The sequence below is a fragment of the Sarcophilus harrisii genome, chromosome 6 (genome assembly GCF_902635505.1).
Source record: "Sarcophilus harrisii chromosome 6, mSarHar1.11, whole genome shotgun sequence".
NCBI classification, from domain to species: Eukaryota; Metazoa; Chordata; class Mammalia; order Dasyuromorphia; family Dasyuridae; genus Sarcophilus; species Sarcophilus harrisii.
This window is the reverse complement of record NC_045431.1, coordinates 195,903,083-195,922,571: the sequence shown is the minus strand read 5'-3', so window position 1 is coordinate 195,922,571 and position 19,489 is coordinate 195,903,083. Positions and strand designations below refer to the sequence as shown.

The 19,489-nt window shown below is 34.4% G+C and overlaps 1 protein-coding gene across 1 annotated transcript; it reads left to right on the top strand.

Moving 5' to 3' along the window:
- Positions 1-3,069: 3,069 nt before the first annotated feature.
- LOC100921370 (olfactory receptor 480-like) lies at positions 3,070-4,008 on the top strand. The gene has a single exon (XM_003773549.2). The coding sequence runs from the start codon at positions 3,070-3,072 to the stop codon at positions 4,006-4,008; it is 939 nt and encodes a 312-aa protein (XP_003773597.2).
- The last annotated feature ends 15,481 nt before the right edge of the window (positions 4,009-19,489 follow it).

Sequence of the window (19,489 nt, the reverse complement as noted above, 5' to 3'; positions counted from 1 at the left end):
CTCATGGCTTTGATGAATCTCCTGGTTTCACCAGTTTTTGGTTCTCCCATATCAGAATATTCATTTACTTAATATTCAGAAAGAACAAATACAAAAGAAAATATGATACATTGGCTCATGAGAGCACAACAGCAGGCTGGGGATAGGGCTGCTGCTGTCCTTCCTCTTCTAACTAGAAGTTCACATCAGATTTTGCCTGGCTCACTGTGAGAAAGGGAAAGATAGGGAAAATAATCCTTTTTATATAAACTCATTTCTGTTACAGTGCATACTGAGTTCATGAGTTTCTCCAAGTTCTTCAGGAACCGAATTCTTTGTCACCATGTGGCACTACATCTCAGGTACTGATAACAGTATTGTCGGATCTGAGAACTGATTAAACCATTGGGGAAAGAAATTTGGAATTATGCTTTTAAAAGTGACCAAAATGTCCCTATCCTTTGACCTACAGATACAGATAAGACATATAGCTTGATCGAAATACATGGTTGTGAAAAACTCTTTGCATCCATTTTGAGGATCTGACTGAGTTTCTGGTCAGCAGGCTCTCTAAGCATCTAGGTACAGAGTGGTTCAGTTTCCTGGATCTATGTCTAGGTTCAAATAATGCAATAAGGTATACTCACAATTTCCACAATTGAATAGTTTTCTCACAAGACAGAAACTGAAGCTAGCTCCAAAATTGAGTCCCAAGACAGTCTGTCTGGTTCAAACTACTTATAAGGCTCATAATGAACTAATTTTGAGAAGGGAGTTATATGTCATCAAGGTAACCAAGAACACTTAAACATAAGCATAAACACCATGAAATAAAAGACTAAAGCAATGCAATAGGCTTCAATGTTATTTAGGATCAAGTTACTTTGTATCTGAGTAAACCACTATTTAATCAGCACATTTTGAAGTGAGTCCCAGAGGTCCCCATAGTCATCCTGGCTGTTCCTGGATCTTTCACCTCTGATTCTGGAATAGGTCTCATTCTGAGGGCAGCTCTGAAAGGAATTCCATTTCTCTAGATCCAAATCACTTGTAGAGATTCCTAGGTAGATAAAATCTGGTAGTAATAACACTTTATACAATTTAGTACAATCTCTTAAATTTGGTTCTTCAAACCTGAAATTTCAGAGAATTTCAATTTTATATTCTATTTGCTATTTTTATTGTAACTGAACCTTCTATATAATATACAAATCTTTAAAAAATTATGAATGTCTTATTTATAAAGATACTTTAAAGATAAAAAATAGAATTCCTTTTCTTTACAAAGCAATTTTATATGCAAAATCCTTAATCCAATTTTGAGAACTTATTACTAAAATATATTAAAAGTCTGAATTTCTGTGCTAGATTTATTAGAAGACAATCTACATACATAAGTTTACTTCTTAGAGAAAACAGTTTAATCCTGTCGCTTTCTCAAAATTTACTATTCTACTTTATTAGAAAACTTTTACTTTATATATTTTCTTTATTACTTTATGTAATTCCTCCTTTTGTAGTGTGTACACACACACACACACACACACACACACACATACACGCATGTATTAAGTCCAAGATAGAAAGGTCCCATAGTAAAAATATTACTAGCAGTGCATTTTTGTGTATCAAAGCAATGAAAATAATAATAGCTGGCATTTTTGTAATGCTTTAGGTTTTGTAAAATACTTTACATATATCACCTCACTTGATCTTCATGGGAAGGTAAATGCTATTAGGATTTCCATTTTATAAATGAAGAAACTAAAACTGTGAGAGATTAAGGGATCATCACTGGTAGATGATAATATCATCTGAGAGATTTTCCATTATTCTGGAATCTTTCCATCTCTGTGATACCTTGGAAATATTTTCCTTCAGTGACTTTACAACAGTTTTGTCTCCCACATTGATTTCTTATGCCTACATTTAAGTCACTATCTAACTTTTTTCCAGTTTATTTTCTTAAACTTTCATTTGCATTTCTAATTCTTCATATGGCACAGGTGGTGGTCTAAAACATTGTTTCTACTCTCATCAATATGAGAATGAATCACAACATAATTATCCACAAAACAGTGTTCCATGAATTGCAATTAGCAAACAATAAAACTAACAGGATCTTGCATTCTTTTTATCTCTCAATCAATTTTATGACTGTGAAGATGTGAGCTGTCATAGAAAATTGTCTTCAAATGTCTGCCTGTTAACTTTTCAACATAAATGTTTGTATGTTTTGCAGGAGTATTGTCAATATAAATCTCCTAATGTCTACCTATCAGATGCATTGTTTAACCAGGTTTGCAAAGGACAAAATAAATATAATAGCATTTATATAGAGTACATGTCTTAGAGTGAATACTTTAAACTAGATCTTTATTTAAACTCCATTTTTCTAAATTGGACTTCCTGTGTTGCCTAAATGCAATGGATAATATGTCATCTTCCTACTCATTTTGGGTTATGTGTGTGAACATGAGTGAACTGAAGTATTGTATTAGCTGAGAATTCTGTAATCCATTTCTATGACTATATGTGAGTCTTGGCAATCTCCATTAGTGAGTTGGATTCCTTATAGTTTATCATTGTGGATGACCTTTTGTAATATGGACATATCAGATTTGCTGATAATATGATGTTAAAATTTCTAACATATTAAACTGAACATATCAGTATAACTGAATAACATATTAAACTGAATATAGTTATATAAACTAACATGTAAACTGAATTTCTAACATATTAAGCTGAATATATATGAACAAAATTTGCCTTGGTGACAAATACCCAACCTTTTTCTAAGTCAACCTAGTATCAGATCATTTATCATCTCTTACATCCCAATCCCATCTCTTCCTATTGAAATCCTACTGATTCTGAGACTTACTTCATTCAGATAGTTCTAGTTCTAGAAGCCATCCCTGACTTCCTCCTTCTGTATTTTCAGAGTATGTTACTTGTAGAACCACTTATACATTTACCATTCCTACAAATATTAGGTTGGTGGCAGATAAGAAATGCTCAAATTTTAGTTTTTATTTCATTCTAATTGTGATTTTTTTTGTCTTGACAGGCAATATTTGAGAACAGATGACTAGCAAAAACTACACTGCCGTGACAGAATTCTTTATTTTGGGGTTGACAGATGACCCAACCCTTCGTGTTTTCTTTTTTGTGGTATTTCTAGGAATCTATTTTGTCATTTTACTGAGCAATCTAAGCATCATAATATCCATCCAAAAGAGCTCCCAACTTCACACTCCAATGTACCTTTTCCTCAGCCACTTGGCTTTTGTAGATATTGGGCTTTCCTCATCTGTCACACCTGTGATGCTCATGAGCTTTCTTAGGGACATGACCTCAATCTCTCTGTCAGGCTGTGCAGTTCAACTTTATTTTCTAGTTGCCTTTGGGACAACTGAAGGTTTAATGCTGGGTGTGATGGCCTATGATCGGTACGTGGCCATCTGTAGTCCCCTACTCTACTCCATCAATATGTCAACTAAAGTCTGCAGTCTTTTAATCATCACAGCTTACCTAGGTGGTTGTTGGAATGGTTGGACCTTTATTGGTTGCTTATTGAATTTGTCTTTTTGTGGACCCAATAAAATCAATCACTTCTTCTGTGACTACTCACCTTTGCTGAAACTTTCTTGTTCCCATGTTCCTCTTGTTGAAATTCTTCCTTCTTTCTCTTCAGGATCGGTAATTGTAATAGCAGTTTTAATTATAACTATCTCTTATGTTTATATTCTCTCCTCAGTCCTGAGGATGCGCTCCATTGAGGGGAGATCCAAAGCTTTCTCCACATGTACTTCCCACCTTACTGCCGTTACACTGTTCTTTGGTACCACTACATTTGTTTATGTGATGCCTAAGTCAATATATTCTACTGATCAGAACAAAGTGGTGTCCATTTTCTATAGTGTAATAATCCCCATGTTGAATCCCCTGATCTATAGTCTGAGAAACAAGGAAATGAAAGGGGCCATGAAAAGACTGATAGGCACAAAACACTTGTTTTTATAAATTCATTTCAATAAAGAGCATCTCCTATATTCAGGGCATTATGTTGGAGATATGAAGACAAAATAGGCCATACTCATGAGCAGCTTACATTATACTTTTATAGTTAGGGCTGACTGGAGAGACTTACACGAACTGATGCTGAGTGAAACAAGCAGAGCCAGAAGATCATTATTTACTTGAACAACAATACTATATGATGATCAATTCTGATGGACCTGGCCATCTTCAGTAATGAGATGAACCAAATCAGTTCCAATGGAGCAGTAATGAACTGAACCAGCTACACCCAGCGAAAGAACTCTGGGAGATCACTAAGAACCATTACATTGAATTCCTAATCCCTATATTTTTGCCCACCTGCATTTTTGATTTCCTTCACAGGCTAATTGTACAATATTTCAGTCTGATTTTTTTTGTACAGCAAAATCATGGTTTGGTCCTGTATACTTATTGTGTATCTAATTTATACTTTAATATATTCAACATTTACTGGTCATCCTGCCATCTAGGGCAGGGGGGGGGGGAAGGAGGGGAAAAATTGGAACAAAAGATTTTGCAATTGTCAAAGCTGTAAAATTACCCATATATATAACCTGTAAATAAAAAGCTATTAAAAAAATAGTTAGGGCTGAGTAGTATCAATAAATAAACGAGCTTGAGAAATTTTACATAGTCATTGTTATTGAATTAAATTGATGAATTTAAATGTACTGAAAATAAAAGCCAATGAATCTGATGTTGTTTGATCTGATTAGTAGTCTGAAGGAAATCTAGGTTTTTGTTATCAATTTGAATGATAATGTGATTATCAAATTCCTGCATGGTGAATCCTCCATATTTCAACTACTGCCTTCATCAGTAATATCTTTGCTCCTTTATGATGTATATAGTTCTTTCTTATCATAGTGCACATTCAGAAGATATTACTATTATGTCTATTGTTTATGTAATTTGCTGAAATCCTTTATCCATTTTTCTCTTATCTTAATTGCTAAGTTTTTTTTTTAACTGAGAGAATAGGTCCCAGTGAGTTATTGGATCTATGATATCTATCTATCTATGATAAATTTGTTTATGAGAATTTTGGATAGCTCAAGATATAGGCCAAAGTAAAATAAATGTGAAGTCTTTGAAAGTTTTTTCTGCCTCTAGTTTCCAGTGGAATAAGTAATGATATGTTACCAGTAATTAGGAGGATCTATTAAATTTAAGAACTTGGGGATGAAGTGGTACTAGGATCAGAAAATCTCAGTGTGAAGAGGTTTCAAAAGCCATTTAGTTCAATCCATATATGTTTAATTATTTTCTGTACAATATTTCCAACAAGCAGCAATAAGTCTTCTCTCAAAGACCCTTAGAAAAAAGGAGCTCATTACCTCCTGAGATAATACATTCCCTCTTGGGGAATTCTAAGTCGTAGGAACTTTTTCCTTACTGAATATTATGGTTCATTTATGCAGCTTAAATATTAATTGGCATTTTTTTTTCCTAACTGCATTTCTGACTCATATTGTTTGTGGAGTTCACTTAAATCTTCTGATCCTTCTCATATAGATGGTTTCCACTTCTACAGTCTTTTAGCATCTCTCTCCATTCTCCAAGAACTTTCATAAATCACTGATAGTGGCTCAGCAAACCAATATTTTACCAGTTCTATAATCATCCTGGGATATATTTCATATGCATCTGTAACTTAAACTTCTTAGTGACAGCCCAATGATCTCTTGCTACTTTCCTAATTATTTTGATTATCAATCCATTAGCCTGTTTTCCCCATGTGTCCAATGACACATTTGTTTGCCCTTTTCAATTCAAAAATTGTTATTTTTATAGCAAAACAAGAGTAAAATAAAAATTGAGTAGTTCTTGTTTCTTTTCATTGTACATTAATCACTATCTTACTGAGTTCAATAATAGCCCTTTTTGATCCTTGTCTTTTCCCAAAATTATAATTGGACACATGAACCATTTCTGTTTTTTCTACAATGGACAATGTTTGTTATGAATATTTCTGTACTGATAAGTTCTTTTCCTCCCTTTTTAATAATATTCTTAGGACATAATAGTAATTGTAATAGATCACTGAAAAAGGATGTGAATAGTTTTGGGGTTCATATTGCCTATTACTACATTACTTTTCACAAAGATTATAATAATTCACAGTTCCATCAATGTAGTCATTACTCCTGTATTTGCCATAATTCTGACTAAAATTTAATTTAATTTTTAAATATATGAAAATTTAATGAGAATGAGATGGCATTTGAGCAGTTATTTTAATCTTTATGAATTTTTTTAACCAACAGAAATCTATTTTCTTCCACCCACTTAAAAGAAAAGCAAATGCCTTGTAACAGATACATCATCAGAAGCAAAACAAAATTTTCATTGATTATACATGAAAAAAATATGGGTCTCATTTGCATTCTAAATCTATTGTCTCTTTGTCAAGAGGTAGATCACATGTTTGATAATATTTCAGTTGATTTTCTATGATTATTAAATATATTTCAGGTTGTCACTGATAATTTGCATTTCTTCTTTGAAGAATTGTCTGTTCTTATTCTTTTTCTTTTCCTCCTGCGGCGAGGTTAAGTGAGGTTAAGTGACTTGCCCAGGGTCACACAGGTAGGAAGTGTTAAGTGTCTGAGATCAGATTTGAACTCAGGTCTTCATAACTTCGGAGCTGGTGCTCTATCCACTACATCACCTAGCTGCCCCTGTTCTCATTCTATAACCATTTTCATTTTGGGAAATGGATCTCATTCTTCTTAATTTGTGCCAGTTCTTTATAAATTAGTAGTTAGAATTTTGTCAAGAATATTCACAGCTAAAATATTCCCAGTCTATATCTTAAAAACCGGTTTTTATTATGCCTCAGCTCTTTATTTTTTATGTTTAAATCCATTAATTTTTAACTCTAAAATTTCCTATTTGTCGAATAGTTAAGAACTTTTCCCCTCTATAGCTCTAGTAGACTATCATTTAAATATATTTTGTTTTGCTTGACTAAAAACTAAATACTTTTTTATAATACGAATAATTAAAAATTAATTCATTTTTCATTTTTCAATTCAATTTTCTCTATAGTGATATTAAACAATTTTTTCTCCAATGTTTTGACATTTTGGTTTCTTTATAAAAAATCAAATACATTATTGTATTAATACAAATACAAAAAATCAAATAAATTATTGCATAGTGTAACCCCCCCTACTTTTTGCCATTATCAGATAATTTATATAACAGTCTATCATAACCTAATTTGAAAGCTAGAAGTGCAAGTAGCTCCTTTTATCTCTTTTATTTTATTGTATATCCGTTTTCACATAAATTGTTTTTATTTTCATTCTTTGAAATAGTTTCTTGGTATTTACATTGAATCTATAACTTGCATGGTGTTGTCATCTTTACCATATTTTGTAAATTGAATAGATTTCCTCGTTTAAAAGTTTTTTCCTTTACTCCTACATTGATAAATTAGGGGAATGCTGTGATCAGTGTATCCTTAAATACCAATTTCTTATGTTAGGCTTGTGAGAGAGGCCAGTTGATCAGTCAACGAATATTTATTTAATACTTTCATGAAATAGGTATTGTCTCAATAGAAAGAATTGGGATAGATAATGATATTTTTATGTGATTTACACCTGGTTTATAGGACTGAAAAGGAATTATTCATGTGTCAATGCCAACATGGAGGAAGGTCTCTACTAAAGAATTCTAGGAAATGTGTCATTGATCCTAAGGATTTTCGATATTTTTATGACACATTAATAAAGGCGTAGATTCTATGCTGATCAAATTTATAGGTGACATGAATGTGAGAAGAATACTACTCTGTATGACAGAGTTTGATCACAAAAATAATTGGACATGCCAGAAGAATGTACCATATCCTTTGATTTAGGTATGTGATTTAGTTAGTGTGTAGAGTACTCCAGATAAGGAAAGGGCTCTACTTAAGCAAATCTATAACTATTTGCCAATATATGGCCTTAGAGTGCTACTTGGGGTAGTGATAACTTGGGGTAGTAATAACTAATGTTTCCAGAGTCCAATAGATGTGATATGTTTGCTGTAGGACTTAACCCTGTATCTTCCTGACTCCAGAATCATCATTCTATTTACTAATGGATGACATTTTAAGGGCATAAATGGAAAGATCTGTGCAAGTTAAAAAAAACTAATTCATAACTATAAAATATAGGACTTGTGGTTATGTAACAATTCACATAAAAAGGTTTGGGGGTTTTAGTGAACTACCTGGGTCCATAAGATAACAGGGACACAATAAAAGCTAGTGGCTATCCCAGGATGCATTGAGGCAAAGTATCCAGAACTGAGATATTTTTTGCCCTACTCAGGTCACTTCTCAAATATGAAGTTCAGTTATAGGTATCACATTTAGAAAAGACATAGATAAGCTGGAGAAAGTCCAGTGAAGACAACCAAGATGATGAGCATTCAGTATGAGGTCTGGTTGAAAGAACTGGATATATATAACCTAGAGAAAAGAAGACTTAGAAGACAAAAGTCTTCAAGAATATGGAAACCTGTCATTTGAAAGAGGTCTTTGGATTGTTTTGCTTGGCCCAGAAGGCAGAAATATGAGTTGTAGATGGACAGGGAGATTGGTCAAGACATAAAGAAAATGTTTTTAATATCTATACAAAATCATACAAAAGCATGTGAACTGCTTTAGAGGTAATGCATTTCCTCCTTTTGTAGCTCTGGGGTTCTCTAGGAACTTGCTACACCTTAATGATGTCTTCCTTCTTAATGGCATCTTTCCCTGGTTAAGTGTGAGTTCTGCTACGGTAGGTAGCTCTTGTCTTCCCTTTGTTAATTGCTAGAAAACCTATATGGATTTAGCTGATGTTGGTAAAATAATAAAATCTTTGCCTCTTGATTTGGAGATGGTGAAGCCTACAAATTTTTGAGATACCTTGCACCAATGGCCCATAACCCCGATATATTTTTGGAGTTCATCATTCCCACATCCTAACTTTTGATGGGAAGCCTCATCGTTTTGATGGCTCTTTGTGGGGAGAGTCTGATTACATCTCCAAAGCCCATAAATTTAAGCACAGTCTTTGTGGTTTAGTTTAAACCAATTTAAAATGAGGAGGTTGGACTTGATGGTCTTTAAGAATCTTTCCAACTTAATCTATTATTAACAAAATTCCAGTTAAGTTTCAGAGACTGTAGCACCCCCCAAAAATGAAGTGTTAGATTCAGATCCCCTGCTTGGTACCACCTTGGGTTTGCAAGGGCACCGCTGATAAATTGCTTTCACACTTTGGGAGATGAACTCTGATTAGGAGTCATTTGCCTTCCCTCTCAGACAGCCAGCTGAAAGAAATTTAATAAAATAATATTTATAAATATCAAAGATTTTAAAGTATTTTATGAATATTCTATTTGATCCTCCCAACTTTCTCTGAGAGAGGTATTATTAATTTTACATTGAAGAAATGAGACTAAAGAAGTTAACTGATATTAAGATTTCCAGATATGCTTTTTCCCTTCCAATAGTATAGAAGAGAGAGAGGATGAGGTGATCCTTTCAAACTCTGGGACCAACTAGCTAAGAAGAAAGCACTTTCACATGGAAGTTATATTTAAATACTTTATTCATTTTTCCTTTTATCATATATATATATATATACTTGCATTTGTCGTCTCTAATGAAATGTAACTTTTTTAGAATAGGATTATTTCCTAATTTGGTATTTGTAACTGGTATAGTACTGAAGTACAGTAATCTACAGACAGTGACTGCTAGAAGGATGGGTCATAATTGTTAGATGGGGCCTGGAGTCATTTTCCTGGCCTTAGACACTTACTTAGCCAGGTGGACCTTAGGCTGATTACTTACCCTGTTTTATTCAGGTCCCTGTAAAATGAGCTAGAAAAGGAAATAGAAATTACTGAACTTTGCAAGAAAACCTAAAATGGAAACTGATTTGAACAGTAGTAAGTACTAATAATTGATATGTTTACCAAGGTGGGCTTTGACGGAAATTTCTAGTAATTCCAAATTTATTTTGTTGGAAGTTCTACAAGGGGAAATAAAATAGGTAGTGGGGAAAATGTTAAGAACACTAGGATATAGTGTTGATTGCTTAGGCCCTGAGGCTCTTTTATGTTCATTTTTAAAATTTGTATTTTCGGGGCCTAAAATGAAAGTGTCCTATACATAATAATATTTGTTACTTTAAATGCTTTGTACAATATCCGGAAAATTATTGCTTTCATTTATGGAAACTGATACATGAACTTTCCTAGCTTATATTCAAGAGGCCTTTTAGGGAATAGAAATGCTGGAAGCAATAAGTAAATGAGAATATAATTTTGTGAGAGGTTCCACAAGATCAGAGCATAGAGTTTTGGAGGGTTACGACTTTGGTTTACAGTAATAAAACATACCTTCTTGAAATGAAAACCTAACTTAATTAAAGGATATGCTTCAGATTTTTCCAATGTTCTTTGAATGATACTTTAAAATTCTAGTAATTATAAAAAGAGAAAAACTGATATAGTAGATATGGTAATATTCCTTCAGTTAATTTAGCATTTTTCAATTGTACCTTTCCTTATTCTTAATTGGGGGTCTTTGGTTTCAATTTGGAAAGGGTCTGTAGCACAACCAAAGGTAAGAATCTGCTTGAAGGTGGTAAAAACTTTACTGCCCATAGTAAAGTGTTTCCTGTGGCAGCTAAGGGAGAAGTTCCTTGAGGTTATTATATGGACAAGCCACCAGATGGTACTCCAAGCTTGAGTTGTTCTTGATCACCCAATGCTACCCAAGTAAACTCATCTTTACTGTCGATCGAGTACCATTTCTTCCATTACAGTTTAATGCAATTCTTATTTTATACATTCAGTGTTTTCTTAGGTTCCACAAGGTGTTTAATATTTCAAATACTATACTTTGCTTGCCTTCAGCCTACATTTACTGCTTTTCTTTCAATTAACATTTAAATTAATTAATTTTCATTTGCACCAAAAGCAAAATTCAGTGGGTTCAAAGCAATTACTTTATTGACTGAAACATATCTGTTTCATTTCTTTTACCTCGTTCTGGATATGGTTCATTGTTGTTTGTCTTTCATTCTCGAAGAGGGCCATGAACAGGCCATTGATTGATGCATGACATGCAAGGAATGATTAAGTGAGGAAGGAGGAGCAAGGTCACCTACCTCACTTTCTAGAGTCATTGTCCAATGACAAGATATAGAGGAAGATGACTGAGAATGGCCTTTTAAACTAAGGTCTTCAACATGTCCCAGTTTGACTAAGTCACACCATTCAGTGATTTAGACTGTAGCAATTGAGGTAAAGAATTACCCTTCACCTAGTCCAAAAACCTCCTCAAGAAATAGATAAAAATATGGGAGGGAAGGCCCCGAATTTCACAAAGTAGAAATGATTGGTATTTACATTTAATCTGAGTCAATCCAGAACAAAACATTGACCAAATGGGGCTTGATCTAGTTCCTATTTCAATGAAAATCAGACTGGGTTTTTGGTTAGGCATGGTCCTTAAAAAGAAATTTAGCCAAATCTCAGATATTTTTGGAGGTTCTAAGGAAAAAAGAAAAGAAAAATGCTTTAAGAGCAGGTATGATACCCTATGTGGACAGAAGGAGGAAAGGGAAGGAAGGAAGAGGGAAAGGAGGGAGGGAAGGAAATGAAGGAAGGAAAGAAAGGAAGAAAGGAGAGAAGAAAGAAGGAGGAGAGGTCTCCAACTGATCAATTCCAATTTGTGGGTCAGCTTTACTCACAGAGGGTTGTTTGTCCTTGGTTCCAGAGAAAGGACATCAGGGAGATGATACTATGACATGCAAAAATTGGATTTATATGAAGGAGCGTGTAAGGTCACCTGCCTCACTTCTCCCTCCAATTCCTGGGAAGGGAAGGCTCAAAACCTGAGGTCTTGTAGGGAAGTGTTGGTCTTTCTTTGAGAACCTAGGACAAGAGAAAATCATCTCACTAGCTCCAGAACTTCGATGTTTCCGCAAGACGGATATTAAATGATCTTTCCACCATACAATTGTTGACCCACAATATTTGAAATTGTCTTTGAAGTCTATGGTCAATAGGATAAATGCTCTTTATCCGTGAGACTTTTATCATTGAACTTTGAAAAATTATAAATGCTGCCAACAGGATAGTTCCCTAATGGAATTGTACTTTGTTCAATCTGCAGTTTCTACTAGGTGAAATTAAGAAGTATATATATGTATGAAACAGATTGACTCTAGTGAAATTTGTCATGACCACAATTGCTAATATTTGACCCTAATGACAATTGTTAAGAGCTCATGGCAGATTATTTTTAATAAGTTTGTCTATGTTATTCCAATCTTGTGTTTCATTTTCAAAATCCTGGATAAACAAAGGAAAAAATAAATGAAGGCCCTTGAAATTTTTGAAATTGTCAGATAATTCATTTCTGTGTTTGTAATTTTCCAACCCAATGATTTTCACATGGTATTTAATAATGTACTTTATTTGGAGATAGGTGTTCAAGGGTTTATATCCCACATGCTATCAAGCCTAATATAAATATGGTGTTGCCATGGAAAAGATAATCATTAATATCTGATCAGATAATATTGATTATCTTCTTGCATCGAGGTACCACTGGTTTTGCACAAAACATGTTTTGATCTGATATAATTTGCAGTTATTTTATGAAGATCTGACATTTTGCCATGTCAAGTGGGTTTATTTCTGTCTTGTCTCTGTCTGCTTCTCTTTGTCTCTCTCAAAAGATTCAGTCTTGAGGCTCATGTTTCTTTTATACTGCTGGATAAGTCAGAGATCTAAGTGAGGTGTATATATATATATATATATATATATATATATATAAAGCATTATTATAGCATGCTAGTAAATTCCAATCTATCAAGGTCATATACATCCTGAAACATCATCACAAACAGTAAGTACCTGATAAAACATGTTTAGAAAAGATACTTTTATGTAAGTATTGGTATCCATAGATACATTTTGTTCTATATATTTTTTTCTTTCCCTATTAGATTGAGGCTTAATATTTCACCATATAACTATGGTTTGATGTAATGGACAGAGAATTGACCTTTAAAATCAAGAGATCTGGATTTGAATTCAGGATCTGACTTTTCCTTAGTTCTGTATGAAACCATGGATGATTTCACCTTTGTATCTATTATCTATCACAAAAATGAGATAATAATATTTTCCTCAAAGAATTGTTCATTTATAAATTTAAATCTGGACGGATTATTAGTATCCGTGAATTATTGTATTCTGTTACCATATGAGACTTGAGGTTCTAAAAGTAGCAGTTTTTTCAATCATCTAGAATTTTGAATGTACTTATGTTTAAAGCCCTGTTCTAGCATGATACAAAATTGGGAAAAATGCAAAATAGTCATTAATCTCAGTGAGCTTCATTGGAGAAAATAAAAGAGTTAAACTACATAAAAATGGATATATTGAAGAGGGACAGAGTTTTTAAAACTGTTATTCTAAGTAGTGATCCAATTAGCTGAGGACTTTAAAAAATTCTAAAAGCAGAGATGAAATAAAGATTTTAAGCATGAAATGGCCAAAGAGGGACAGAGAGGGGTAGAATTTGAGTCTGGGGAATAGAAAGAAGGCCAGTTGGATTGAAATATAGAGGAAGGACTGAAAAATAAAGTAAATAAATCTAAGAGGAAGTTGACTGATGGTGCAGGAGTATAAATTTAATCTAAGAAATTGTTATTTGTCCTCAAGAAACAATAAAAAACAAATAATAATAAAGATGTTCAAGATTTATAAGAAATGATGGGTCACTTATGTATTAGGAAGAAATTTTGTAGATTTTAAAGGATATTTAAGGAAGAAAAGATAGGACTTAATTAAGAGGGTCAAAAACTTCCTAAGAGGAATTATTATTATTAATGTTATCTAATATAATTAATTAATAAATTAATTTATTACTAATTACTATTCTAATGGCAAGACTAAGTAAAAGGAAATGCAAACATGAGTAAAGGAGGTGACTGTGTGGAGGAATATAAGAGAGATGATATATGTTATAATGTAGAAGTGACAAGATTTGCAAACTGACTTGTTGAAAGAAAATGGAGAGAAGAGGAGAGGTCAATTCCAGAATTAAAACAATTGAGAGGATAGTGAGTCCCTGAACAGAAATAAATGAGTGGGTTTAGGCTGCAGATTGGGGTACAAGACAAAGATTGTAATTGTTGAGTTTGAAATGCCTTTGGCCAGGTGCAAATGTCTAACTGTGGTAATATGTATTGGAATTCAGGATATAGAGAATTAGGATTCATCTGAATGGAGATATCAAAGGATTTGAAAGTTAATGAGCTCATTGAGAAGGTTAAAAGCAAAGAGGACCAATGACTGAACTTTGGACATATGTATTTATGAGGCAGCACAGAGATCATGATCTGACAAAGGAGAGCGAGAAGGAAAAATCAGACAAGAAGTCTGAGATCAAGAGAAACGTGTCATGAAAACTCATGAAAAGAAAATTTTCCAAGAAGAGAGGTACCCTGTGTCCCATGCTGCACAGAGACCAATCATTGAGAATTATCAATACTTTTTATTTTTATCCACTCTGCTGTGTGCTAGGGATTCAAATACAAAGACTGAACCAAACCTTATATTCCAGAAATTTAATGAGAGTTACAAAATACCACAGAAATTAGGAAATAATTGGTAACTTTAAGGAAAAGTAGGAATGATGGAGTCAGATTCAACACTCAATGAATCAATGAGTGAGTAGGAAGAGAGAATTGACTCAACGAAAGTATATTTTCCTTCCTGTGAGAACTGGCTGGAAAAGTGAAGAGATATAGGATGTCAGGACAAAAAAGATTTTTAAAGGATGGAAAAGATTTGGGACCAATTGTAGGAAAAGGAGCAAGGTATAGATTATATATTAAAGATTAAAACTATTTTTCAATGGGAAAGCTTCAGGTTGACTATAAGGGATGGAATCAACTGAGAGGACTATCTCTTTCAGAGATTGTTGCAAAAGCTCATAGAAGATGATATTGAGTTCTGAATTGTAGAATGAGAAGGAAAGGAAGAACGTGGTGGTAGCTTATCTTTGTGAGAAAAGTAGGATGTAACATCTATTTTTGAGAAGGAAGAGGAGGTGGAAGGTTGAAAATTGACTCAGCAACTACACATTTTTGTAGTCATTGAGAGAGGTTGAACCATGAGCATTATAGCAAACCTTCTTTGAGTTGAAATACATTTTAGTATTTTTGTTCTTTTTCATTTTAATGTATTCCATTTTAATATCCTTTTTCTTCTTTTCTAGGTATTTCCAAAGCAGATGTCTGGAATAACTTACTCTGTGACTGATTTATTTTTGGGGTTAAGATGATTCAACCCTTTGTGTCATCCTCTTTGTGATATTTCTGGGTTCTATTGTCACCCTAGTTGATAACCTTAGTATAATTATATTGATCAGAAATAGCTCAGCTTCATACTCCAAATATTCTTTTCCTCAGTAACTTGGGTTTTGTGGATATGGGATTTTCCTCATCTGTCACACCTTCTCATGCTCATGCACTACTTTGGGAACATAATAGTAATTCTCTGGGAGGTTGTGACCTAATATTGTTTGGCATCCACCTTGGGACAACAAGAAAGCTTCTTATTGGCTGTGATGGTTATGATCGATATGTGGCCATCTGTAGCTCCACTGTTTATTCCACCAACATGTCAACTAGTCTGTACTCTGTTACTCATCATGTCTTATGTGGGTGGTTTTTGTGAATGCTTGACTTTTACTGGTTGTTTATTGAATCGGTCCTTCTGTGGACCCAATGAGATCAATCACTTTTTCTGTGACTATTCACCACTTTTGGAGCTTTCCCGCCCAAGAAGATCTGCTGAAATTCTTCCTCCTGCCTTGCTGGGTCTGTAATTATGATCACTGTGTTCATTATCCTAATTTCTTATGCATACATCCTCTTCTATCCTAAAAATAAACTCCACTGAGGGAAGATCCAAAGCTTTCAACTTGCACCTCCCACTCAAGCAGTCACTTTATACTATGGCACCATTATATTCATTTATGTGATGTCTGAGAGTTGCACTTAACAAATGAGAATAAAGTGGTATCTGTTTCTACACTGTAATGATCCCCATGTTGAACAATTGATCTATAATCTGAGAAACAATGAAGTAAAAGGGGCCCTGAGAAAACTAAGAGTAGGAAAGCTTATTTTATAAATTTTTCACAAGCAAATATTTATCAGAAATTTCTGCCAGACACTGTGCTAGGTTTGGAGGATCCAAGGATAAAATGGATCTTGATTTAGTCATATCAATTAATTGGTTTTGAAAGTATACTTTTGTTTTAACAGGTTAAATTTGTAATATAGGCAATATTCATATGCATGAATCTCCTGCCTCTGAAAGGAGAGAAGATGTCTTTAGTAACTCCTTTTGGAGTTTGATTGTTTCTCTGTAGATTTGCAAACATTAATTTTGATTTGTTTATTGTGGTGATTTTTTCATTTAAATTGTTATATTTATTGTGTATATTTTTCTTGACTTAGTGTGCCTATTCTATATTAGATAATGTAATTCTTCCATGTTTCTGTATTCATCAATATGTTATTTTGTGCACATTTTGCTTGGTCTTTCCTCAATCACAAATCACTTTATTTTTTAATACTTCCATATAGAAGTGCTATAAATGTTTTTGGCATATGAAGATTCTCCTTTATCAAGGCCTCCTTCTGATTATCATATGCCTTTAAAATGCATTCTTGTTGTATGGGAAACTTTTTGGGAAGCCTGAGGAGGAAGGGATCCTGCAAAAAATTAGTTCACATAAAAACAAAAGATATCAATTTTTTTACTTCTTTTTGTATATGTCCAATTGAATTTTTAAATGAGTTGTTTTTGCTCTATGGAATTTTTTCCATTTCACTAATTTTTTTAGTGAGTTATTTTTCCAATTCACAAATTTGTTTCTCTGACTTCTTGGGAGCTACCTTTTCCAATTCAATTTAAAGTTGTTTTTTTTTCCACTTTATCAAATTTTTTCTTTTAGTGAGTTATATGTCTTTTCTGTACTCTCTTGCATAGCTTCTCTTTCCTTTCCCCATTTTTCTTCTAGTTCTCTTTTAAGGTTTTTAATAGTCTCTTCTAGGAGAGCCTTTTGTATTGGAGACCAACAATTGTCTGGAGACTGTCTGCTATTAGTCTCTTCAGGGTTGAAAAGCTGTTCTCTTTCTGAGTAGAAACTATTAATTGTCCTTTTGATTTTTTTACTCATTTTGTTAAAGCCTGTAGGGTCTGCCTTCAGGCCCAGGAGGTTACCAGCTTCCTCTGCAGAGCAGTGAGAGGTGTATGGACGGGTAGCTGTCCTGCTAGCCGGCTGCAAAAAGCAGCGAGGTACTGGAATGCTCTAGGAAAGAGTTCCCCATCCAGAAGTAACTCAGGCCTGCAGGGCAGAGCTGGGAAAGTGCCCTGCAAAGAACCCCCGCTGTGTGAGATAACGACTGCCCTGGGGCTAGACGCTGAGCAGTGAGAGTTTTACTACCCCAAGGCAAATCCCGCCCTGAGGCTGTGGGTATTAGCAGTTGAGCAGTGAATGAATTTGCAGAACCGGAAGTGTCTCTGTCCCGAGAAGCACAGTCCTGCCGGGGAAGTTCTATTGCCCAAGGCCGAGCCCCGCACTGTGCAGGTTAGAGGCTGCCCAGGCTGTGCCCCCCTGCCATGGGGGTTTGTAATGCCCCCCACCCCGCAAAAGCCCCAAACTTCAGGATGTGGTTGCAGGGCTGTGTTTCAGTCTGTCTGAGGCACTTCTGGGTTTGAGTAGCTACAGCCAGATCTTGTTAGGTTCTGGCGTTTTTTGGAGTACCCTCTGTTTTAGGCTTTAATTTCTCTGCCAATTTACTGCTTTGTAATCAAGGCAGAGCTGTTAGCCTATAACAGAGTCGTCTCTATAACTTCTCTAGCCACAGAGATCACCCCTACCCCTGGTCTGCTCAAGACACTAACCTCTCACTGCCTGTGCTAGTCTGTTCCTGGCCACTCAGGACAAACCTTTCCTGGCAATGTTCCAGATTGACTTCAGCTGGTAAGTTGCAGTGCTTCTGATCTTCATGAATTTAAGAGAGATCAACTTTTTAAAGGATCTCCTTAACTTGACCCCTTATTATCTTTTTTAACCTTGCTCTTTCTTCCCATCCATGCTCTGCCATAGCTACTCTGGATTATCTGCCTTTCCCCACACATGACACTCCATGGTCTGTTTCTTTACACTGATAGTCTCACATGGGAATGCTTTGCTCCCCCCACCTCTGCCACTTAGTTTCCTTGGTTTTCCTCCACATAGCTCAACTACAACTTTCTGCAAGAACCCTTTTCTGGCCTTTCAAGTTGATAGTAGCTTTCTCTTTGAGATTACCTTCCATCTACCTGCTCTATAATTTGTATTTACCAAAATATTTACAAGGACCATTAGGTGGCACAGTGGAAAGGGCACTGGAATCAGGAAGACTCATTATCATGAGTTTAAATCTGGCATTAGGCACCAATTAACTGTGACTCTGGGTAAGTCACTTTGTGCTGTGTCAGGAAGATTTGAAGGTGACTGAAGAACAGCAATGATAAAATTGTGTACATGGGGTCTTTCCCAGTAAAATATGAACTCATAGATGACAGGTATTTTTCTTTGTTTTCCTTTGTATTCCCAGTTATAATAGGTACCTAGCATATTGTAAGTACTCAATAAAATTTTGTTGATTAATTACCATCTTGCTTATCCTGTTATTGATGCTATCTAGATTTTCCATGTTTTCTTAAAATGTGGACCTCAGAGCTGAACATGATATTCCACATGTGAACAAGGCAGAATCCAATGGAACTATCACCTTCCTAGTTTTCAGTTCTATGCTTTTCTTAATCCACGCTATATTAACATTTAGCCATTCTGACTGACATGTCACAGTATTAGACAAAAATTACCTTCTCATTGCTTTGTAATCTTTATTTTTATTTCAACCAGTAGTTTAATATTTAACTGATTACAATACTGCCTTGCCTCTTCCTTTTCTGCCTTTTACCTAGTATAATCTAATTTGGGAAATGATCACTTTAGAGTATAATCTAATCATAATTTCATAAAATAATTTGGAGTCTCACAGGACTAGTTTCTTTTTCTCCTTCATAATTCCCCTTTATATTATTTTGCAATTCATATAGGCTTTTGGACTCCTTATCTCAACTCACACTCACTGAGGAGTCAGGGCTCAAATCTTCTCTCAAGATTTTTGAGTTTACCTCAGTGAATTATGTTACTTTTCCTCCCATTTTATTAGCTCAAATCCCTTTCTTCATTCCAGTATGTTCTCTTCAATATAAATTTCAAATGCCAATTAATATCTCCCTAATACCAATATTTGATGCAGTGATTAGTTTATAAAAATTTTAAATAATTGTC